Source organism: Triturus cristatus, chromosome 8, assembly GCF_964204655.1.
Source record: "Triturus cristatus chromosome 8, aTriCri1.1, whole genome shotgun sequence".
NCBI classification, from domain to species: domain Eukaryota; kingdom Metazoa; phylum Chordata; class Amphibia; order Caudata; family Salamandridae; genus Triturus; species Triturus cristatus.
Window position 1 is genome coordinate 1,420,903,962 of NC_140591.1, and position 25,556 is coordinate 1,420,929,517.

Sequence of the window (25,556 nt, forward strand, 5' to 3'; positions counted from 1 at the left end):
AAAGCACAAAGTTTGTCTAGGCCGGAATAAGTTTTTTCCCATAAATTATTTTCTATCTCCAGATCTCCTGCAGGCTGCAGCACATTGCTTACTTTCACCACAACTGAACTTTGACAGTGCTGAGCTGACACGCCAGTAGCCGCCCACCCTCCACTCTCTCAAAGCAGTTGTCCAGTGATGGACTTCTTTCTTCCACCAAGTATTGTTATCACTTCACCCAGAGGTTCATGGACTTACTCTAGATACCCGTTGAGACAAGAATAAAGCCTTAATAAGGGTGCCTCAACTGAAATGCAACCCTACCCCTCCAACCTACTCAAACTATTAGGTGGATTGAGAGGACTTATAACTATAGACAACTTCCTACTTGTAAGCTGAAGATACAAAACAAGCATGTTCGCCATCATTCCTTCTCCGAAGCTGCAGCTCTCCTATTCAACACTCGCCTAGCTGACATCAAAATCAAACTTACCTTACTGTTTTTCTGAAAACATCTAAAGACTCTCTCACTCAGCCTACATGTAACTAATATTTCCAGGTTTTCTACCTGATTATAATCTCCCACCTTTATTTTGTTCATTCTCAAGCTACCACCTCAGTGCAGCTGCTCTTTATTTCTACTTCTTCTAAGCCTTTTTTTCTAACGGTCCACTCAGACGGTCTCTGCTGTCTGCCACACCTAAACCTTGCCACAAGAAGATGTCTCTTTTAGACCCCACACAATGACAGTATGTGGTGTCTGTGGTCAGGACTTTATGCTGTAGCCTGTGGCTCATGCACCTCCATGCACCTGAAGGCCATCAGGAGTCGTAAAGGAAAGTTATTTTTGGCTAAGTCCCACAGGGAAACTTCCAAACTGACTCCCGGTCCCAAAGGGAAGTCACACTCCAGGGAATGTTCCCCAAAGAGATCTTATTACAAATAACACAAAAGACACAATAGGAACAAGAAGACTTTTTCTCCTTGAGGTGCCTAAAACGACAAGACCGTGTCTCCTGAGCCCTTTTGCCGACCCCACGCAGATCTAGGCCCTACATCCAGCGATGCTGATAGTTTTCAGGACTGTGCAACATTCCGTCCATCATCTTGTGTGTTTTGCTGTTCGCCCTATGAGGGAAGGGTATGCCCAGACATGGGTCCCGTGCTCACTCGGCCACTGGAGTCAAGCTATCCTGGCTGAAGAGGGGTGAAACCCCGAAACTGGTCCTAGGTTGCTTGATTCCGGTCCAGGGAAGACATGGCTTGGCAGTTCGGGCTGGACTGTTCCCATGAGGCACAGGGTCAAGACTGGTTTGCATATGGCCATGTCTGAACTGGGGTGGCGTGGTGAGCAAAATAACGATGGATTAAACCCAGATCTGTGACTGGGGGTGAATGTTTTGCCAATGTGCAACATTCCGTCCATCATCTTGTGTGTTTTGATAGTTTTCAGGACAGCACTGCACCCCTCTGTTCCCCATTCAGTTGGGCCTTTCTTCAGTGCCCGTTTTGGAGCCAGTGGTGACTCAGCCCCAGGACCAGACTAGTGCCAGTCAAGGAGTAGATAGTGGGAAGTGTTGTTAGTGTGGCAAAATAGAATTTCAGAACTCATTTTAACAATGAGCCATTTTATGAATACCTCCCAGATACCCAAAGGTTCGCCCGCTTGAGGATTTTCAGTTCACATCCAGATGTCTTGGCTATGGGAAATGAGGACTAATGCAGGGCAGAGGATGATGACTTATAGGATGATCACCTTCTGCCACCTTTCATTTCTGACCTCTGCTTGGACTTACAAAATGCCAGTGTTAACATACTTAAATACAAGGTTACTTTTCCGATCATTCTGCCCCTGCTTTAAGGAGGTTTAGTCTTTTATAACAGTAGTTCCGAAGGCGACTGAAGCTGTTGAATTTGGATGGAAACACTGAAGCTCTTGCTTCCATTAAAATGAGGACATCCGGGATCCTACTGTGACTGCATGGGAGAAACCCTGCAGTCCTTAGGCCCTTTGCCAGACGTCATAGACCCACTCCTTGTGACCCTCACTTTTTGTCCTCCCACACGTCACCAGCGAGTGCTGATATTCAATCATCATTGACTCTGTTGCTCAATCTGGGAGTGCATCTGTCAAGTTGCATGCTTGGATGCAATCAATTGGATTTTCGGGTGATGTCCAGACTATGCTTATAGGTATGCCCACCTGCGTCGAGTGGGTATTTGATGAGAAGGTTGACTCCTCCTTGAATCGGTTCAAGAAAAGCAGTTGGTGGCAAATCAAGATGGAAACCAGCAGGGTCATCCAGCTTATTTATAATACTACATCCTTTCTTCCTTTAGTATACTCCACTCCATATAACTCCCTTCCTTGAGAACATGCTTGCCGGGTCAAGTCTCAATTGTAGAGGTAGAAGTTCAGAAGTTGCTGGAGAAGGGGGACATTGACCTCGTGCCTCTGGAAGAGAGAGTCCTGGATTTTTGCTCCCTACACTTCTTAGGTCACCAAAAAGAATAGAGACCCGAGGCCGATCCTGCATCTCTGCTTTCTGAACCTGTTCATACTGCAAGACAATTTCAGGATGCTGTGCCTAAGCCACATCCTGTTGCTTTAAACTCATGAGATGGGTGGACATGTCTGAACCCCCAGAACTCCCTTCTTTCATCTTTCGATTCTTTCTGTCCACAGTTGCTAATTGAGGTTCATGGTGGGATCCCAACACTATCAGTGTGCTGTCCACTTATTCAGACTGACGGCAGATGTCTTTATGAAGGTGCTGGTAGCCATGGCAGCTTTACTTTGGCAGTTGATAGTCCATGTATTCCCGTACTTGGATGACTGGCTGGTGAAGGCAGTGTCTTCAGTGCTGGTCCAGGACCATCTCCAGTAGACAATGCCTCTCCTCCATGACCAAGGCTTTAACATCAATGTCCCGAAGCTCATCTGGACAACAGGCTGCCATACGATCTTTGGTCCACATGAGCACTGCCTTCCATCTAAGGGAGCAAAGTCCAGATTCTGTTGAATAACAACACTAACATGCATTATATCAGCAAGCAGTGTGGTGTGCTGTCATGGACCACGCCAGGGAAAATCCTGGCAGTAAGGGGCAGTGAAAACTGCTAAATGATTCCCTCACCATGGGCATGGACTGCTATGGCAAGAGGAGCTTTGTATACTTTATGGATTTGCTTTTTGAAATTAGAAAAATGAACCTGTCTGGTACTGGGCTCCATCCCATTGACAGAGCCCAGCACCAAAGAGATAAATTCTTGTTGATGCAATATAAATGACCACCAGCTTGGCTGTCATTCATAAATGTGTTAGGCATTCTCTCCACCAGGGCGACAGAGTAATTTACTTTATTGTCCTGGCAGATCAATGTGCTGTCTGTCCAAAATTAAATCAGCCCCTAAGTATGAAGGTAAAACTTCTGACCGAGTCAAACATGATGTCTGTATCCGACTACATCACGGTCGGCCTCAAATTGCGCTCTTGTCCCGGTCGAGTGTGACAATTTACTGCAGTTGGCGTGTAACCATTTGTTTTACTATTTTGATATTTAAACGGTACAAATTTATTATTCATGTTTCCCTTACTGGAATTTGTCGTTTTGAGGTCAGTTTATTTATTAAAATGTATTAATTCTTTTCCTAATTTGGTTTGAGATTTTTCTTTTGTTGTGTATTGCTTTGTCACTGTTTTGGCACTGCATAAATACTTTACACATTTCCTCTATTTTAACCCCTTCCCTTGGATGTTTCTCTGCTCATCGTGACTCTATCGAGCCCCCTTGCCTCTCCTATGATAACCAGGGCAGGGACCATGGGTGCTTATTACTTACCTGCCCTGCGTGGCCTCTTGGAGAGACCACCCTCCCTTTGAGCTCGAATGTGTGGATGGTGGTGGAATTAGCATCCTACTAGGACAGTTGTAGGGATTTTCCCTAACCCACCTCTTTTTTTATTACTAATATGCAGCGCGTTCTGCTGCACGTGTTGTTGTTGTCCGTAATATAATTCATATTTTCGTCTGGGATTTGCCACAGTCAAACCCCAAATCTGAGGAGCTGTAGTATCATGTCCTGGATTTAGTAGTAGTAATTATCCTCACTTCCCACCTGGAGCGCCGCTTTATCTGGTTCATTGGAACGGATAAATGAATGCAGCATGGATACAGAATGAGGAAGGCCACAGAGTTTCCAGGTGCCCCGTGCCTTATAGTACACCTTCCGCAAGCCCGACTTGGTTTTTAGGCAGTAACTCCTTGCATTCTGGGACTTGCAGGTCTATCCATGGCAGATCACGCCTAGCCTACAGAAGGTGACATCGGTTAAAGCCCGGACTGCCTGAAGATGCTATGCAAGACTTAGGGGACAGTTTACCTGGCCCAGAATCCATATGCCCTGACTGTTTTTACTGCCCCAGTGGCACTGGTGATCCCTTGGCTCATCCCAGCCCTGCAAGTGTGGCCAGGGCTCTTATTGTGACATGACACCGCCCCTTCCGTTAGGCAGAGGGTGACAGGGCCGCCGCCTCTGTATAATCAGAGCAGGGGGAGGCGATCAAGGGACCGGGAGGAAGAGCTTGACTGCAGCACCATGGCCTGCGGTGCAGATTGGGGCTTCAGACTGACTGAACTGGCCCTACCCGCTCCAGGAGACAGCCCTGTGCCTGCTGAGACCCCACCATGCAGCCAGTGGGAATCCGGACCTGCCCCCTTCGATAGTAGCCCTGGCCTACACACACTGTAGACTCCCTTGCAGCCACGCAGGGGATCTTGCTCTGATCCCTACGAGAGCAATAGAGCAGCACAGCACCCAACAGTCGCGGGACCCCCTCCACCGACCTGACCCACGCACTGACAAACATGGCGGCGGCTCCCCCCACGTGTCCACTGCGTGGGCCCTGCAGGAGAAGCATTTGTTCGAGATCGGTGAAGCGGACTCACTTGAAGATGACGGCTGTAAAGTACAGTGCAGTGTTTTTTATGTTATTATATGTTTTTTGTGTTACTGCACTTAATGCACCAACGCACCGAATCACTGGAAACTCCGGCTCACCCACGCAATCACATAAGAATGGTGGAAACTGAAAGTCTCATAATGGTGGTGGGGCTCCGCGGAATTCCACAGAGCTTTTTTGAAACTCCACGGAATTCCGCCAGCTCTGCCCACCCCTAGATCAGGTAAATGTCCTGCTCTGTGAGGAGGCTGATTGTTCATCACATTAACATTCTACATTTCCATAGCGAGCTTGAACTGGAGCAAGGGTCCAGAAAGAGTGAAACCAAAGATTCAAATTGTCGAAGAGGAACACATTTTCCAATAAAAGAGTCATTGGCCAGTTTCCTCCATTATTAGATTTAGTACAGTGCGGATGTTTTCATACACTGAAAATTAAAATTAAAATGATCCTTATTTACCTTACAAGGAGTAATAGCATCAATCATGGGTCAATCACAAAAGGTTTGCCCTTATTACAAAAGTATGAATGTGTCAAACCCTGCTTCCTTGGATACTGTTTTGTTCCCGGATATAAATAATGTAATTATTCAACACAGATTCATCCATACAGACCTTATGTTCTGTGACCAGGTTTCCATTAGGAAACAAAGACCCATTTCAGTATCTCAATTAAATCAGACAAGATTTGAGTAGTTCGATTTAAAAACAAAGTGCTATGGTGCAGTTACTTTTGTGAAAAAGCGCTATTATTTGAGCAGATACGGAATTCACAAAAACATTATATGCAGTACACAAACTAAGTTTGAGGGTTAATAAAATGAAAATCTCAAACAGAAAAAATAAATCTTAAAAAGCATCAATTAAACAGCAACCGCGTAGCAGCAGCTAGGTTTGGTAAAAGCACAGAACCCCGTTTCTTTTTTCGTCATTTTTATATTGTTGGTTAAAAAGCAGTTGTCAAATAGAAAAAGATACAAACGCTCTAATTTTCCCTGAAGCTGACATGTATTACATACGGTTTCATTCAGCGGGTACAAGTGTTTCAGAATTTAATCTGATATCACCTTTCCCCTTTTTATTTTTTATTTTTTTTATTTCATTATTGCAATCTCGCATTTCAAATACTCTGCTCCAACTGAATCTGTTCCTCATTTCCTCTTTGCCTGCCCGGCTTATAGGGCGGCGAGGAGGAAGTGGCCTAGGCCTATCTGTAGGAATATGGGTTTTGCCAATTTTAGGGTGGCACATCGCTCCTTGTTGTCCGATACCTCTTCCCTGGCAATGGTTTGTGGGGTAGCCAAATTTACAGGGTGTGCCTGGCTGATTCGCAGTAAATTGATCAAACGTTTAGAGTCTGGCCTTTGAGATTAGACGTATTTGCTGTATGTCATGAAGAGGTGTTTCTAGGGTTTTTTTTATCTTGTACATACATGGTTTTATTGTTTTTTTAAACTTTTTTTATGCTTTATCATGGATGATATTTTGCTATGTGCATACTTTTATGATATTTTATATCGAATAAAGTTATTCAAACAAACATTTCAAATACATACATATAATATAGATTTCAGATGAGGTAAATGAAAATCCAATTATTCCTAGAGGTTAGCTTACACTTCCTTACGAAAAAATTCCTTACATGTACACGGAGAATACAAGAGAGGGAAAAAGACTAAAAAGGACTAAGTAAAAAAAAAAAAGAAAGAGAAATAAGAAGGAAAAAAGAGAGAAAGAATAGGCAGAACAACATCCATTTCATATTATTCCTTCATGTACTCGATCATTGGACCCCAAATTGACAATCCAAGTTTCTGCTTCTGTACCCCCTTCAACGCATATAAACTATGCTCCAGACTGAAAATAACCAAAAATCTAGCTCTCCAAATTTCAAAGGTTGGGACCTCTTTTTGAAGCCATAAGGAGGCTATGCAAAGATGGGCTACCGCCACTGCTATGAAAATTAAGTATCTAAAATCAAAAGCCGATTGTCCTTCCCTTACATCCCACCTTTCCCCTTAACAGTGTAAATTTTGCGTCCCTTCTAGAATCCTACGATCAGCAAATGGTCTGGTGGCTAAGAAACCTAAGATCTGCCGGGCCAGGTTTGGAGATCGGACCTTTTCCTCTCTCAGTTCGGTTGCCTGGAATAAGCCTCCTTTTGAGCTAAGCGCAATGGCTGAGATTTTCATTTTTAAGAAAAAACGTGGCTGTTCCAACAAGGATAATTCTACAGTCGGTTTTTGCAGGTAGCCTTGGACTCCGCGCCGGGACACTCCTAGGAGTATCCATGCGCTTTAACAAATCCCAAATCAAATCTAGGGAATGTTGAGTCCTGCCACTGTGTCGGGATAAGACTCCAGAGGTAAAGTGCCTTGATCAAATTCTACCCGGCTGTAGTGCCAGAACATAATATATCCCCATATACTGTGGTGAGAGAAATATGACCCAGGTAGAACCAGGAAGAGATGACCCCCTAGAAACCATGTTCTGATATAATGTCCATTCACGTGACAATGTTAATTTTCCAAAGTGTTGATCAGTGCTTCTGTGTGTGAGAGGAAGCTTATTAATTGTGCTAGAGCGTAATTTCATTGCTTATGTCAGTTGTGCATTAAATTTATGAACATAGTATTCATCTAAGAAGCTGTCATCAGTAGCATGGTGTGCTATTGTCACCGGTGTCAGCACAGTGCAGCTAGTATTTGTGCCATGAGGTACTGTCCTTAGCAGTCATTCAGTATTTCAAGGTTTTGCGCAAGGAAGCGGCGACATCATTGGTATCAGTGAACGGTAGAGTGCCATGATTAGTGTCAGGATATTGTTCTGCTGTAAGCAGTTATTCTGCTGCCAGTGAGGTCATGTGGTGATGCTGACATTAATGCTCACTGAAGACATTACTCTTGGTCAATGCCCATGTATCTTCCAAGTTCCTTCTAAGTTTCCAATATATTCCTCGCCCTCCCGCGACCCCTTTTGAAAACAAGCTCTGCAGAAGGATGCAACCAGTGCTTAATTTGAGCCAGTGGATTTTGGTGCTCAACACCGGCTCTTGAGCACCAGTTAAGGACACATTCCTTTTTGATATGCACAGGGAGATTAAGTGATTGGCCTAGAATCACAGGATGTGGAGCCGAAGCCGAGACTCGGACCTGGTTCCCCAGGTCCTAAGTTGGCAACTTTGGCCATTAGGCCACATCCACCCACTTGTTGGGTTTGATGGTTAGTAGTTGGTTCTGTGTTAGGCAGCGCTTACAGGAGAAATGGGCTGGTAAAGCTGCCTCCCGACGAGAGCCCTGGCCCTTATTTTTTTTTTTTTTTTTACAAAGTAGCCACTGGATATAACACGCTAATATCTCCAGTCAAAGGTTTGCATTAAACAAATACAGAAATTAAATAAACAAATATTGTTGCTGACTGCTCTTTGCTGGAAACTTGAAATGCCTTCACTTATTGATAAATGTGAAATTTGTTTGCATTCCCATTTGCGACCAGATCTTTTAAATTTTAGTTTGTATTAATCAGGTGGACTTCTACAACCAACAGTGGCCTCTCAAAACCAGAATGCTCCTGTTCAACGACTGACACCCAACAGGCTAGTGTCGGACGACTTAGATTCCTCGTTGGCCAACCTAGTAGGCAGTAAGTTTTACAGGAGTGTGTGAACTAATATGTTACACTTCTTTAGCCAGTATTCTAATTATTTTCTTTTTTTGTCAAAGATTTAGGTATTGGAAACGGAACAGCAAAAAAGTGAGTATTTTGTGGTATTTAGTATTTTTTTTTTTTTAAACTCCAAATGTATGTGTAAATTGCTCCCAGGTCATTGGTCTGAGCTTTTATGTTGGATATTTGGAGCAAATGCAATGGGCTAATTAGATAAAGTAGCCTTGCTAAATACCCTGAAGTAGAGCATATCGCCCTCTGAACATGACTGTCTCTTTTCTCAGCTTTGAAGCCCAGAGGGACATGTTCATCAAAGATGTGTGAGGATTCGCCTGGTAGCCATGTGTATAGGCTGCTAAAATGTGTCATTTCTTTTCCTCCGACATGGCCAGGATCTCGGGGTGTGTTCGGGAACTGATTAGGCATTGTTGAAGCAATCTTCAAGTTAAATATGCATGAGAGTTTGAGCCACCACAGAATTCTTTGGATGAGGTATGATTGGGTTTTGTGGTGTGTTTCAATTATTAATTGATTTAAAATGCACATGGTGGTTTGGAATGATTCTGTCCTGTGGAATGAATGGAGGCTGAGGGTTGGTAGTATTGTTGGAACTGATTTCTTGGGATCTGGGAGTAACAGCGTGGGCAGGCGGCCCAGTTGCCTTGTCCTGTAGGGCTCATATTTTAGATGCTAAGAGAAGATTCACCATAATTTCGACCACTGCTTGGTTGGTTTGCAATGTTGTGTGTTTTGTGAGTTTCTTGCTTTTGAGGCCCTTGTTGCTTTCTTTTATTGATTTATTCATATACATGTTCTGTTTATTGCTTAAATACTACATATATTCATTATATAATGCAATGCTTAGATATAAGCTGATAGTGCAGCAATAGCTCATACATTATGTATTCATATGGCATGAATTACACTGCAGAGATTTAGCCAAATGTGCAGGCGAAATTCATACATTATTTTCCAGCCCCTTACATCACAAAGCATACAGTTTAACCTTCTCAGAATAATATCACGATCAGTATATAAGCCTGATGCAACCGCATTTCAGTGCAGAACGCATTTTCAGATTCTTGACCGGATATCAACACTGCCAACACTTTGCTGCAAGGTCAGGCACATACTCTACTTATTTTATTTGTCTTGTTCCCAGAAACAAGCTCAACAGCATACTGACATACATTTTCCTCGCTTTCCATTGCAAACCTGCAGATTGGAAAGCATTTGCTAAGAAATGAGCGAAAGCTGTGTGTGTTGAAAGACCATCTAGGAAACTCTTTTGGTGCCAATTCATATATTAGCTAGTGGCCAGGGAAAAAGGGGTACTCTTAAAGGCTAGTTTTAATTACTGATTTGGTCTGACTATTTTTTACCATCTATCCTTTATTGCTTTCTTTCTTTTCACTATTATTTGAATTTCTAAACCAAAGTGGTGAGGGCAACTCACCATGGCATCCGGCCATGCCTCCACCCCAAAAATGGCATACAGTCTTTTTGGCCTCTGTTGGGTGGCAGATGGGGGATTTGCCCCAGTTCTCTTCCTGTAGGGATGGGGGGACGGGGTAGAAAGCCCACTAGACACCAGGGATATTTTCTTCAAGGGGGTTGGAGAAGCCCTTGGATAAGAACCAGTGTTTCATCACCCTACCCTCCAATCCATCAATATAGTCTTTCTGTTCCCCATGAAGGGACAGGTTCGGAGTTTTGCCCCCAATCTGCCCCCCCCCTCCTCCCTAGGGATTTACAAAACCAAAGGGGTGGGGTCCAATTTTCTTATATTTTACCTTGTGGCAAATACGGACGCTCTGTAGGCACAGATATTTGCCCTGCGGTGAATGGCCTGTTTTATTTTCTGTTTACAGGAGTACCCCCTTGTACCACTGCTCCCTCTTCCCGCCCTCACATGGCCATTTTTCCAACTGCTGTGTTGTTTATTTTCGTGGTGCAGTGCAGGTCGCAAAATGCCCGTTGGCAGGAAAGACGCAGAAACAAGGGCATATACTATTGGATCCTTCCCTTGCATTGGTACCAAGCCCCCCATCGGAACATACAGGTGTTCTACCCTCCCAAGGGGAGGACAAATGGATGGGGTTGCCCCTAATGTACACCCACCCCGAGGATAGAAAGCCACTATACAAAAGGATTACCTTTTTCAAGGGGTTGGGAAGCTCATTGGGCATGGGCAGCGCATTCCTTTCCCAAGTAGGGCAATCTAGTCTTTCTTCCACCCAGGTGGCAGATTTGGGGGTTTGCCTCCAATCTTCCACTGGGGGTGGAGAGAAAGCCCACTAGTTACAAAGTATTTCCACATGGCAGAAAACAAAAGTAGTAGGGGTGGTCTGTGCTGACATCAGGTCAAGCCCCACCCCAAAAGAGCCATACAATATTTCTACCTGCCTGCCGGTTTGCTCTCAATTTTCTCCCTTTGGGGTATAAAGTCCACTAGACCAAAGGTATTTCCTTTTTCTGGGGAAAGCGACCCCTTGGGGAGCTGCCAGTTTTCTCCTCCCCATCTGGGGCAAAAGTCTTTCTCTCCATTCGGTGGGGCACAGGGAGGGAGGGAGGCAAATAGCCTATAGACATCCGGGATTTCAGCTTGCTGGAAAACAAACAGGTAGGTCGGCAACTCACCTTGGCATCGAGCCGTCTAGGTTGGCTTCTCTTTTTGCTTTTTCAACTGCCTGGCCTATATTGCCAGTGTTTTTCTGTAAGTCTTCCAACAACACCATAATCACTTTCGTCCCTCTTGAGACTTCAGACTCAGGAGTTTTGGAAACCTTGGCAGCCTAAGGTTTCCACCTGAATTGATGTCACTGGTTTAGAAACATCTGCTTTTCCCTGCGCTGCATTTTTTTGGAATCTAGAGAACTCCCACAGCAGGCCGCTTTCAAGGGCTCCACAACCAAATGCAGTTTTGCTATATCAGGATAACTACCTGCATGCGTCTCTCAGGCAGACGAAACCCATTTGCTACACTATACCAGAGCCTCTGCCCATGTGTAGACATGTCACTTTGCCTTTGTCTGGGGCTATGTTTTCACCTCTTCTGGGTGAATCACCACCAGGAGAGGAGGGGCAAAGGATGTTACCAGCCACCATCTAGCTGCAGAAATATCTGGTTTTGTGTCCACCTTGGCCGCTTCGGCTTCCCACTTTTCTTACCCATCCTTTACTGGTACCTGCTGCTCCAGCCTGCAAGTACTGGTGCTGGGGACTGTTCTACCAAGGTTCAGACTCCTCTTGGCATGCCAGATACTTTTTATCCAGCTTCACTCCCAAAGTATGGAATTCCACTCCTCCTCATATCTGGACGATCACCTTCTTTCCTGCATTCAAATGAGAATGTAAGTAATTCCCGATAAAAAAACCCCTCTCTCCCCTTCCCTGTAGTACAATCTCCTGTATATGTCACAAAGAGATTATCTTTACTTTCTAAATCGAATTGGACAACAGGTACCGGTTTCTTATGCTGTGTAGATCTCACTTAGAATGCAGCGGCGGCTCCTGCGCTAAGACGTTGGAGCGTCGCCCCACTGCTGCGTGAGCAGTTTAATAAGGAAAAATAAAAAGATAATGAAACAAAGTAATGTATTGTCATTTTATTTTTCCATCGTGGCTCAGCTGGTTAGGGGTAGGGCTGGCTGTCACAGGAACGGGAGGAGGAGTGGTGAGTACTTGTTTAAGGGCACCTGACTGTTCGGCCGGCCAAACAGTCATGCACACTTTGCATGTTCTCCACCGGCTGTAGGTGAAGAACATGTACAGGCTCCCAGTCCCTCTCTGAATGCCGAACTACGGCACTCAGACCAATCACAAAAATGCTGTAACGCAGTCTTGTGATTGGCTAGGGGAGTCTGGGAGCCTGTGTGCTTCCTGGTTTCTGCTTTCTGGAGTTAACCGAAGAGCTGAAGAGGTCCGAGAGGCAGTGGCCAGCAGTGTTTTTGTTTTTTTCCCTTTTATTTACCCCACCCCCCACTCTTGCCTTGCCACCCCTGTTAAGTAGCAGCCGCTACTGTTTGTATGTATGAGGTTCCTTTTTTCATCATTGTGTAGCTTGTTCACATTACTCCTGACCTCCACTCCTGTACTGGTCTGGTACTTCATTCACTCGTTTTCCATGTTAAGTGGTCGGTTGACCTCAGTCCTTTATAGAGCTATATAAAACAGATGTTTTAATACATGGGAAAAGAGTGCACTGCCATGGGCAACTCTTCCCCTTTCCATCACTTATTAATGGACCTTTCTTTGAGAGGTTTTGCACAGCACCAGAGTATCAGTGCTGCTAATCTCCTCCTTCCAGTGCTCAGTGCCTTCTACACTTGGATTGGTTCCAGTCTGTAACGTGATCATTTTACCTTGTTCGATGTTGAATTTCATTCACATCCTCCTGTGCTTTTACCAGTCCTCAACAAAAGCACCTGAATGTGCCTTAATTTGAAGCACAAGGCTGGCTGGTCAAAACTCTAGGTTGAGTGAATACTCATAGGCTAAGTGGAGACTTCTAAAGTGCAGAGGTTGGGTCAGTTTTTCAACTTGTTCAACATAATGTATATTTCTAAAGTAAATGTTCCCCGGGGGGGGCATCTTGGCGCAGAATAACAGGTGTTATTTATTACCAACTCAATGGTGCTCATTTTAATGTCCTTGCAGAGTTGAAAGGCTGAGTGAACCTGCTAGGACTCGAACCTGTGACCATGAGGTCAAACACAGATTTCTAGAGTGGATGCATTAGTCCAGTGAGACACCAGAACCCTCTTAGATTTGTAAATCACTTCGACATGGCAACCCTGCTCTGTAGGCTGAATGCTTGCCACTGAGTATGCGTGCAGTGATATGCAGGTCACAAGTATGAACCCTGGCAAGGCCGATTCAGTCTTCCACGATTAGTGATGAAGTACCTTTGATATGAGTAAAAGAAACAGATTTTATTTAAAGTGCTTAGAAATTACATGGCTTTCAGTGCTATATAAGATATTTTATTAAATAACCTGCAGGCTCTTTCGCTGTCACTCATGCCACTGACTTTAGTTTTATGCTATACTATGTTGTAAAACCCATTTCGAGGAACAAGGGGAGCTGGTAGGCACAAAAGCATGAGTTGTTGGTTCAGACATTTATGCTTTTGTTTGTATCTCATTGTAAAACAAAAGGTGACATCTTCTACAAAGCAAAGTGTTCAAGTACAACAAGCTGCTGCCTGCATTGTTTACATGGCACTCCCTGTGAGCTTGCCTCTAGCAACATGTATCACTTCCAACTCTTACTTCATTGTGACTCCTTCCCTCCATCACCCCTGCCTCATGCCATAACTTCTCTCACTATCTCTAGCTCCCTCCATCTCCCATGCCTCATGTCCTAACTCCTTTCACTATCTCTATCTCCCCCATTTCCCCTGCCTCATGCCATATCTTCTCTCACTATCTCTACCTCACTCCATCTCCCGTCTCATGTCCTAACTTCTTTTACTATCTCTACCCCCCATCTCCCCTGCCTCATGCCCTAGCTTCTCTCACTATCTCTACCACCCTGCAGCCCACCTTCTGTCTTTCCCGCACACTTCTTGTTACGGTTTAAAGCATGGGAAAAGTGTTCAGTTGCCAAGGGGCAGGGCCCTTACATTTCAAGGGGCCCCTCTGGGAAAGTGAAGTTTCTTTCCAGCTTACTTCAGTATATTTTTGTATCTTAACCTTTAATGTACAATTCACTATTTTAACCAATAGCCAGCTCATATTAGCAAAAAATGGGTAACACTATTCAAAGTTGTTGCAAACCGGGCCTTCACAAAATATTTCTTGCCTGGGTCTCCCAAAATCTTGAAGATGACACTGCACCGCTCCTTCCTTTCCTGCCACCCCATTTTGTGGAAGAGATGTGGCGCAGCAGCCAGGGCGGCTGACTCCGGAACACAGGGGCTCACAGTTCGATCGCTGGCGGCAGCTCGGCCAAGCACCATGTGACTCTGGGCAATAGCTCACTTAATCTTCCCGACAGCCCTCAGTACCTTGACACCCTTAGGGATAATTGTTCACGCTTTACAAATATCAGTATTTCATTTTCCTCACAGAAAGCACTTTGATAATACTCGAGAGCTCCTCAGAAAGCCCTCTGCATCTGAGTGCATGCTTAGCAGCAGTGAGCATCAACGCTTCCCTTCTCCGTGAATGTTGCATTCAGTGGCTCATTCAGACATGCCTAGTTATGCCAACGTTGCGTGGAAGAGTTAATTCAGAGCTTTCCAAAAGGGCCCCAATAATTCTAAAGATGGCCTCATATAGAACTCTAAATAAATAGACGGGGAAAAGAAGGTTATGGGGAGTGCCTAGCGTTTTTTAAATGATCAGCAGCAGCCTTATTTCATCAACACCAGATAGGGGTACACTCTAGAAAGCAAAGCACAGTCCCACCATCTTGAATCTTCAATCTAGAGCAGCCCGTGCCCTACTTAACCCCACCTTAGTCCACAGGTCTTAACCAAGAAATGTCTTCCGCTATATACAATAGCATCTTCTCGATGGAGAAATTAATGGAATGTAACCGTCTTCCATTAGACCATATGTAGATGTGGAAGCACTTGAGATGGACTTGCATTAGCAGTTTCATTTTGCAGACATTTTTACTGGACCAAAAAAATAACATATCCAGATGTGTATGCAGATATGTGGTCTTACAGTTCATGCCGTACTTTGTCTCGTGAGCATGAAAAAACAGTGTTCGAGGCATATGAGCTGTAGATCATATGCTTTTGCATAGTTCGCCATCTAGTGTTGGGTCTGGATGTTTGCACTTTGTTTTTCTTTGAAGAAGTCTTTCTAGTCACGAGGTAGGTGACTCCTCCTTTTGGTGATAGTGCACATGGGCATCGACTTCATTGTTGGATTGTTTTTTTTCTCCATTGGGTTCGGATGTGCACCGTTTCTTCTGGCCCCCTTCAACGCGCAATCCACTACCCTCGACAGTATTGTTAATCGATCGTGTTTCCCATTCTACGCTTATAGTTTGCTCTCAAACCTTCGATCGGAACATTCGTGGAAGGCCGTTGGGCCTACCGTTGGGCCTACCTGCGCCAGGATCGGAGAGGCTGATGGAACGTACTCCATTCAAGTTATGTCCAGGGTGTCACGCAAAGTTCCCGTGCACCGACTTGCACGAAGTGTGCAACCTTTGCCTAGCCCCGGAACACGCCGAGAAAGACTGCGACGCATGTCAGTCGTTTCAGTCGAAGAAAACCCTCCGTGATCGTCAGGCTCGACGTCACTAAATGTAGCAACAAAGCGACTCTGCGCCAGACCTCCTCGGAGAAGAGTCCGAAGATGAAGAATTGCAAGCGCAGGAAGCCGAAATTGAGGAGGAGTACCTGACGCTGACTCCGATGCTGAAGACCTCACTCCGGGACAACGGATCGTGAGTAAAGAGACTTCGTTCTCATACCATCTCCTTTATAAGAAAAATGCTCTGGTCCCTCCTTTTCCTTCGGGCCAAGGTCAGCACGAGAAAAGGTTTCGAGCACCCTGCCTTCTGGCTCGGCACCGAAACATAAACAACAGCCTTCCGGCTCGGGCTCTACCCGTCCCCATGCTGGTGCCGACCCAAACCTTTGGCGTCGAAAGCTAAACACCTTCTGTTTTCCGTGCCACCGTTGCGTAAATCTAAATCTTCGGAGCCGAAAACTTCGGAGCCGTAACTTTCAACACCAAAACCGGCATCTAAAGAAAGTACAGCAACTAAAGAGTCTCGGACCAAAAATCAACCGGATCCGAAACGGAAGGAACCGTAAAATAAAAAATAAAAACATCGCAATTCGTCCCGACATAGGGACACATTCATGCCAAACTTCCTGAAAAAAGGAAAATGGGCTTACCAGAGGACTACCACATTCCTTTAAAGAAGAAAAATGTGGTCACTAACCCTTCTCCACCTTATAGTTCACCCATTCATGAAGAATTGCTAATTACATCCACACATTCCCCTACACCACCATCGCCTGACCCAAAGAATACAGGGGATGGGGATATAGATGACTATGCACCACAGGATACTGATCCATGGGATCATTATAATGTCCCTCAACCAGATAATGACCCTGACATATTCATCCAGGCCTTCACCTCCAGATGATAACATTGGGTACATTGAGCTCCTTAATAGGGCCGCTCAATATCATGGAGTAGAGCTTCATAAGGAGAGTTTAGAGGAGGATTTTTTGTTAGAGACACTGAGTTCATCTCAAAGGGCTACACAAACATTACCAATGTTAAAGGCGATGCTGAAAAAAACTGAGGATATCTTTAAAGACCCTCTGAGAGCTAGGATTATCACTCCCACGGTAGAGAAAAAATACAGAGAGGCACCTAATGACTCTGTGTATATCAAAGGCCAGTTACCCTTAGGCTCTCTGGTCGTTTCCAATGCACTTAAGAGGGCTAACTCTCAAACAGGGGATGCCCCTCCTCCTGATAAGGAGTCCAAATTATTAGATGCTTCAGGAAAAAGGATAACCTCACAAGCGGCTAATAATTGGCGCATTGCCAATGCCCAAGCATTGTTGGCAAGGTATGATAGAGCTAATTATGACGAACTTGAAAAGCTCATTGAATTCCTTCCAGATGAGCATAAGACTAAAGCAGGTGATCTTATTCAAGAAGGTAAATTATTAACTAATACCTCTATCAGGTGTGCGTTAGATCAGGCAGATACAGCAGCTCGGGCAGTAAACACTAGTGTACTACTCCGTAGACATGCTTGGCTAAGGATTCAGGGTTCAAGCCTTAAGTACAAGCCTTTATTCTTAATCAACCTTTTGATAAACAACATCTCTTTGGCTCAGCTGTTGATGTATCATTACAAAAGATGAAAATAGATACTGAAGTTGCTAAATCCATGGGGGCCTTACAATCGCCTTCTAACTGGGGTTCCTTTTAGTGGCTCATTCTATAGGGGCGGCTCCAATAATATATCTACAGAGAATCCCTCTTCCTCTTACAAAGGCAACAATCAGTCGCCCTCTTCAAGAGGTTATTTTAGAGGAGGAAAAAGAGGAAACAACGTCAAGTGAAGAGACAGATGTAATTCAACACGCACCTCCCCTGCAAACAACAAGCAGTAACTTATTTCCCGTACCCCCCAATCATTTCACTCCTGTCTGGGGACGTCTCTCACAATTTCTACCCATTTGGAACATGATTACATCAGACAAATGGGTTCTACAAATTATCCAACCTGGTTATTGCCTGGAACTTATAAGCACTTCACCGAATATTCCTCCAAGGTCACACCTCATGTCACAAGAACATCTCACTCTTCTAAAGCAAGAGGTTCTTTCTTTATTGCAAAAGGCCGCAATAGAAACAGTCCTTTTACAATATGAAGGAACAGGAGTGTACTCCCTCTATTTCCTAATTCCCAAAAAGGACGGCTCTCTGAGGCCTATATTGAACCTCAGAGAACTAAATCTATACATTCAGTCTGACCATTTTCATATGGTAACACTCCAAGTGCTTCCTCTGCTTCAGCAAGGCGACTTTCTATCCACTCTGGATTTAAAGGATGCTTACTTCATATTCCAATACACCGTGTGCACCGCAAATACCCCAGGTTTGTGGTAGCAGGCCAACATTATCAATTCAAAGTCGTACCCTTCTGAGTGACAACCGCTCCCAGGGTTTCCACAAAATGCTTGGCAGTAGTCGCAGCCCACCTGAGAAGACAACATGTTCACGTCTTCCCACACTTAGACGACTGGCTCATAAAGGCCAGTTCACACAACAGCTGTCTGCGCCACACACAGAAAACTGTGCAACTCCTTCACCAACTAGGTTTCACAGTAAATCAGACCAAATCCTATCTCTAACCATCTATGTCTCAAGACTAGGAACTACTATAGACCCACAAAAAGCTCTAGCATACCCAACTCCTGCCAGAATCAGAAATATTCAGAACCTAATGTCTCAGTTCCAGCTTCAACACTCCTTACCAACTAGAGTGTTCATGCAGTTACTGGGAATGATGGCGTCTTGCATTTTCAATGTTCCCTACGCAAGACTTCAGATGCATCCCCTGCAGGAATGCTTAGCACGTCAGTGGAACCAGGCTCAAGGTCAGTTATCAGATCTAATGTTGGTAGACGGTCGCACCCATCGCTCTCTGCAGTAGTGGAACACACAAAACCTTTTGAAAGTGCGGCCCTTCAGCGACCCGGTTCCACAGATGGTACTGACAGCAGACTCTTCACTGGTTGGGGAGCGCATCTCCAAACCCACACAATTCAAGGCATGTGGAGCTCCCAACAAAAACAGCTTCAGATAAATCATCTAGAACTCCTAGCGATTTTTCTGGCTCTGAAAGCATTTCAAGTTCAGCTAGTACGCAAGACTGTACTAATTCATACAGACAACATGACAGCCATGTACTACATTCTAAAACAGATGGGGACACACTCCCTCTAACTGTCCCACCTAGCACAGGACATCTGGAGGTGGGCCATTCATCACAAAATCTATCTCCTAGCAGAACACCTCCCAGGAGTAGACAATCAGATGGCAGATCTGCTAAGTCGTCAGACAACGCACATCCACAAATGGTAAACTACATCCTCAAGTTCTCCTCCCGTTCTTTCAAATGTGGGGCTTCCCAGACATAGACCCATTCTCTACGCACCTAAATGCAAACTGGCCAAACTTTGCGTCCAGGTATCCAAACCCATTGTCCAAAGGCAATACACTATGGATGAACTGGTCAGGGATATTTGCTTACGTTTTTCTGCCTCTCCCACTCATTCCATTAGTGGTTCGGTAACTCAAACAAGCATCCCTGACACTAATCCTAGTTGCTCCCACATGGGCATATCAACCATGGTTCACAATCCTATTGGAATTCTCAGTAATCCCTCATCAAACACTACGTCTTACACCCAATCTCCTCACACAGAGCCATGGAGACATAAGACACCCAGACCCCAGTCAACTCAATCTGGTGATCTGGCACCTGAAGTCCTAGAGTTTGGCTATCTTAATCTACCGCCAGACTGTATGAATATTGTCAAGGAAGCTAGATGTCCTACCACAAGAGCCTGCTATGCAGCAAAGTGGAAGCGGTTTGTGATTTACTGTAATAGCAACCACATCAACCTGCTTGGTGCTTCTGTCCAAAACATTATATGCTATGTTACATCTACAACGTTCCAATTTAGCATACACATCCATACGTTTACATCTAGCTGCTATAGCTGCATATCTCCAAAACAGACAACATCGATCTCTTTTTAGAGTATCTGTCATTAAAGCATTTAAGGAGGGACTCAAAAGAGTTGTTCCCCCGAGACTTCCACCTGCTCCAGTGAGGAATCTCAATATTGTTCTCACCAGACTAATGGGTCCACCCTTTGAACCATTGCACAGATGTGAACTGCAATTTCTTACATGAAAAGTTGCTTTCCTAGTGGCTATTACATCACTCAGAAGAGTGGGTGAACTTCAGGTTTTAACTATAGAAGAACCGTTTTTACAAATGCATCAAAACAAAGTAGTTCTTCGGACCAATCCTAAATTCCTTCCTAAAGTCATTTCTGCTTTTCCTATCAATCAATCTGTTGAGTTGCCTGTGTTCTTCCTTCAACCAGATTTAGTAGCAGAACGTGCACTACACACCAGATTTGAAAAGAGCATTGCTCTATTACATTGAAAGGACAAAACCGTTCCATTACACAAATCAGCTTTTTGTTGCTTTTGCTCCACCGCACAAAGGCAATCCTATATCAAAATCAAGTATTGCAAGGTGGATAGTCAAGTGCATGCTAATATGCTATGCAAAGGCTAAACTAACATTATCAGTTCCCACCAGAGCACACTCTACAGCAAACTGGGGGCTTGTATGGCATTCCTAGGAAATATACCCATAGATGATATATGCAAAGCTGCAACATGGTCTACACCTCACACATTCACAACACACCATTCTGTGGATGTGTTGGCAGCACAACAAGCTAGAGTAGGCCAAGCAGTTTTACTTACACTATTTCAGACTACTGCAACAGCTACAGGTTAGCCACTGCGTTGGAAGATAACTGCTATATAGCCTATCCAAAAGCATATGATCTACAGCTCATATGCCTCAAATGGAAAACGCTACTTACCCAGTATACATCTGTTCTTGGCATATAGAGCTGTAGAGTCATATGCACCCGCCTGCCTCCCCGGGTACCTATACCTGTTGCAGTAATGTCTTACTTAGATACATGCCTTCATGGACATCTCCTTCTTACTACTCTTACTAACTCCATTATCATCCTCTGCGGGAAAACAATCTAACAAAGAAGTTGATGCCCATGCAAACTATCACCAAAAGGAGGAGTCATCTACCTAGTGACTGGAAAGGCTTCTTCAAAGAAAAAAAAAAGTGCAAACATCCGGACCCAACACTAGATGGCGATCTATGCAAAATCATATGACTACGGCTCAATATGCCAAGAACAGATGCATACTGGGTAAGTAGCATTTTCCTTTTAATTATATGATTCATCAACTGGAATTTTTTTACATTTACTGTCCTTTTAATCCATGCTATTTATTTCAAGTGATGTTCTGTGGAGTAACCCAGGGGAAAGAAAACTCACTGGTGGCACAAACTGGCAGCCAAAAGTTGCACCTACCACAACGTGGAACCCAGCAACAATGGTGAGTATCTCCGGACTATAAGATTGTAATAGTGTATTAGAAGGGTGACTATCCGACATGGGTTAGACTAGAATAAGTACACAGTGAGTAAGGAAGTATTTGCTAAGTACAGCTCTGTAAGCTCAACTGTTTCGAGGAATGAATTAATGTTAATTTATATATTTTTCTTTTAATTAGGAATTCCTGCTTATGTTGCAATGTTAGCTATAAACCAGTTTGGACGTGAAATAATTTTTTACTAAATTTAAACCAAGTTCCTAGGCAAGTTTTTAACTTTGTTGAGCTTAGAAGAATGTGGTCATACTCGAACATGCTCAGTAGTTTGAATTCAAACCACGCCCTTAATGCAGGAGAGTCTAATGATTACAGTATACTATATTATTCGGGATCAAAATACATTCAGATAATTGGAATAATATATTTATGTTGGCAAATAAAGCCAGAAAGCTAGGAAGAAACTGAAAATGTGATTATTTTTTTATACATAGGGTAAGTTATGATTGTAGTACTTTGGACATCTGGGGCACCTCTAAATGTCTATGTGGTGTGCAGCTAACTCCGCCCATGAACTGTAGTGTGAATCAATTATTGATTTGATTCCTAACACCAGAATACAAGACGGAATCTCCTTAACTTGAATCGAGTTACAAATAGATAGTCACTTCAAAACACATATAGGTGTGCGGGCAAGAAACCACTGGTGCTGCTCTTTGTTTGCCTTAAAAATTGTCACCCCTGCAGACATGAATTAGGCGCGAACCAGATTCTCCTCACTGCATTGACAATCCCCAGTTTACTGACGTCCTACTCTGCCATACTTCTCCTGTACTTCCACCACTCCCTTCAGATTTCCTATACCATCCAATATTTTTCAGGAGGAAACTGATTTATTGGCTGAGGTGCATTGATGTCAACCCTAGCCTGCAATGGGTCCAGCCCTGTGCCCATCTCCTATGAATACTCTACTTGCACACCTCAAATCACTTTAATCCGAGGTGGCATGTTGGGCAAAAGAATGATGGGTTGGGATGTTACTCTGAGCAATTGCCAGTGGTTAGACTTATTACAAACATCTTTAGTGTGTTTGATGTACCATCTTAAAAGGCCATAGGTATTCCCAGACGTGGGCCCCTTGCTCACTGTGCTATTGGAACGAAGCTACACCCAACCCTAAAGTCCCAATAAGGGCAAAAACGGTCTTGGGTTGCTTGTGTTCTAGTTTGGCAGTTCGGACTGGACATTACCCATCACAGCAGGGTCAAGACTAATTTGATTATTGCTGAATCTAATCTGAGAATGCATGGTAGGCAAAAAAATGATAGGTTGGAATGATACCCCAAGCAATTGCCAGTGGTTAGACTTACTGGAAGCACCCTCCCACCACCTTTTGTATGTTTGGAAACATACATCAGACAGCATCTGTATGTTGACCCTAAATCTGGGACCTGGTGATCAACAGCAAATAGCAAATCTTTCAAAGATGTCCAGGAATGGATACCAATAACAAGATTGGGTTTTGGCTGATCGCAGTAAAGCTGAGCCAGACTATAGAAGTAACGACAAGGTGCTAATACTGCAAGGAACTTGTTTTCTCTCAATCAATTGTGAGGAAGGAATTTAGAACTGAACAAAAAACCTTAGATGAAAAACTTTATCGATTGAATCAATCAATTCTTTAATATGTTTTTTTATAGTTGACCTTCTAATTTATAGATCAATCATACGTTTGGAAAAGGGAACTCAGTGAACAAAACTGTGCTATCTTCACGAACCATCACATTCAGTCATTCAATTCGTTTCAACTCATTTATTCTCATTCGTACAAACATCCATTCAAAAACATACAGAAAATACATTCATCAAATATATAAAACATTTTTTGAAAAAACCACAGAAGAGAAAAGACTAGACACTTTTATCTGACAATTTTTTCTGTCAATTTAGATAAAGTCAGAATTCTTGTGGCGAAAAAAAGGTCTACGCGTTTCGAGTCCCCGTAATTATTAGGGCTCTCATCAGGACCTGTTGTGCTGGAAAACAAAACATAGGAGAAGGTTTTTACTAAATATGGAAGCTACACACTCACTCTTTTCAGGACTGCGAGTTTTTATAAGGTTTAAATTACCTCTAATGTGTAGAGAGTATCTCGGACGATTTAAAACAGGGATGATTCTGGAATGAAACAGAAGAAATCGAACGATTTAGGAAGTGCTGCAGATGGAGGATAGAAAAGGTGCTAGAATAGCAGAAGAAATCCTCTTGGGATGCTTTTTACTTACATGGTGTTGTCTTTAGTCTTGTTTTAAGTAGACGCGGCTATGTGGTCGGGGCTGAGGGCAGTGAAGCAAGCAAGTCTCTTTTTACTGTTTGTGAAAATGACACGAGCAAAGTGTAAGTCACAAAAAGTTACCAGTCGGGCAAGCGGTTGAAACTGTCTGAGTAAGTCAATTACCTTCAAATCTCTGTTAGCGGAAATAAATCTGGTGGACTCGTTGGAGTGAGTTAGTTTTCTTTTTTTCTTTTGCCAAAGTTCTGTGGATAATAATGACACATCGATTTTGAAAGAACGCGGCATGAGTGGTAGCTTAAATTTTTAGTAGAAGTGCAAAGGTAAAATGTACGCGTGCTATTGCTACCTGTAGCACGAATTAGGAAGTAAGTTGATTACCTTGGGGGCGGAGTCACGGAGATGGATCGAAAGGGCTCGCTGTATATTGTTTTGTCGTTTGTGGAACTCTATAAGACAAAGGCATCTATTAAATTGAAAGTCGAGTTTTTTTAGTAAGAGTGCTTCAAGGAGCGGCGGACATACCTTGGAAGTCCAATTTGCTTAGTCCTCTCAGTGTCGCGGTTCGTTGATTACCTTGGAGGCGGAGTAACGGAAGTTGATCGAAAAGGCTCGCTATATTTTGTTGTGTCTTTTTCGGAACTCTATAAGAAAAAGACGTACGTTGAATTGACAGTCAAGTTTTTTAGTAGAAGCGCTTCAGAAAGAGCGGCATCCATACCTTGGAAAACCAATTTGCTTCGTCCTCTCAGTCTCGCGGTTCGTGGGTGTGGTCATGTGATCACAGCGCTTTTTTGTAAGCGGGGGAGAAATGGAAGACAGACTAACTAAGGAAACTTGTGTATTATGAAATCCCATATATAAAATACACCCATCGCCTTGACCTAAGATTGCACTTTACTGAAACAGAAATATGAGCAGTATAATTCAGAGTGCTACACATAATTTCCCCCCAAAAATGAGTAAGATTTAACCCTTCTAGTTTTTGGGAGCCTAGATGCCATGAGTAATTTGCATATTTACACCCTTTCTTCCCATAAAAACATAGAACTTTACTTTTTAGAAATTCATTTTCAAAAAGTGTGCATCGGCGTATTACTGCAACACAACTAGTCAGCTTTTTACACCTTTAGGTGTTAGGTCTGCAATTGCAATGTCATCTTCATATAAGAGTTACGGTAAAGATGCCCTAAAGGAATTCTTTTCAAGATCTGAGCTTTTTAGTATTTCAAGACCTAAATTATCAAAAGTCATAAATAGTGGCTTCTTCACAACCAATGTCAAAATAAATTGATAATTATTCAGCAAATCAAAACGCGAAAGTGAACAAAATTCAACAAAGATATACAATTTAACACTGGTGTATACTTGATCAAATTTCAATCTATAAAAGACTACATTCTAAAAAAGGTATGCCGGGCGGGCCTGGTTTGAATTCACCTTGTCTTCCTTTGGGTCCATCAGCACATTCAGAAATATCTGAGTATGGTCCTTACTGGTTACAAATCTTTCAAGGAGGGCTAGGATGGAGGACAAAGTTTTCTCCTGACACTTGAGTGACTCAGAGACCAACACATTTCAGCCTGGGAGATTACAAGACAGATTCCCAAGCAAGTCCATATCAGGACTAGCTGACATCTGTAGGTCTGCTGATGGGTGTTATGTTGGCGTACTGCTAATGTTCCGTTGTCATACTGCTAAATAGCCTTAAACCAGTTTCCTGAGACAGACTTAGCAGGGTTCGGAGGGAACTAATCTCCTTTGGCAGATGATTTCTCGGGTTAACCTCCATGTCTATATCTGGAAGGGTAATATCCTCATTATTATGAGTGGAGATCACCTCCAAATCTGGGGTTGACTCCAATTTAGTTATAGGACCATCTTGTGCCACATTCTCTTTGTAGAAAAAAGAGAAGATCTGATTCACACCCTTCATTCGATTTCCATGCGCTGACTTGTTTCTAAGGGGTTTAGATTTAGCTTTTT

At 43.5% G+C, this 25,556-nt stretch overlaps 1 protein-coding gene across 13 annotated transcripts in view; it reads left to right on the plus strand.

Moving 5' to 3' along the window:
• Positions 1–25,556, plus strand: part of PICALM (phosphatidylinositol binding clathrin assembly protein) — a 592,332-nt gene that overhangs the window by 504,966 nt on the left and 61,810 nt on the right. For all 13 annotated transcript variants that reach the window (XM_085623164.1, XM_085623165.1, XM_085623155.1 and 10 more), the window contains 3 exons: positions 8,466–8,582; positions 8,663–8,693; positions 21,184–21,283. In XM_085623164.1, the coding sequence (XP_085479290.1) occupies positions 8,466–8,582; positions 8,663–8,693; positions 21,184–21,283 (248 nt within the window). The remainder of the gene's footprint in view (positions 1–8,465; positions 8,583–8,662; positions 8,694–21,183; positions 21,284–25,556) is intronic.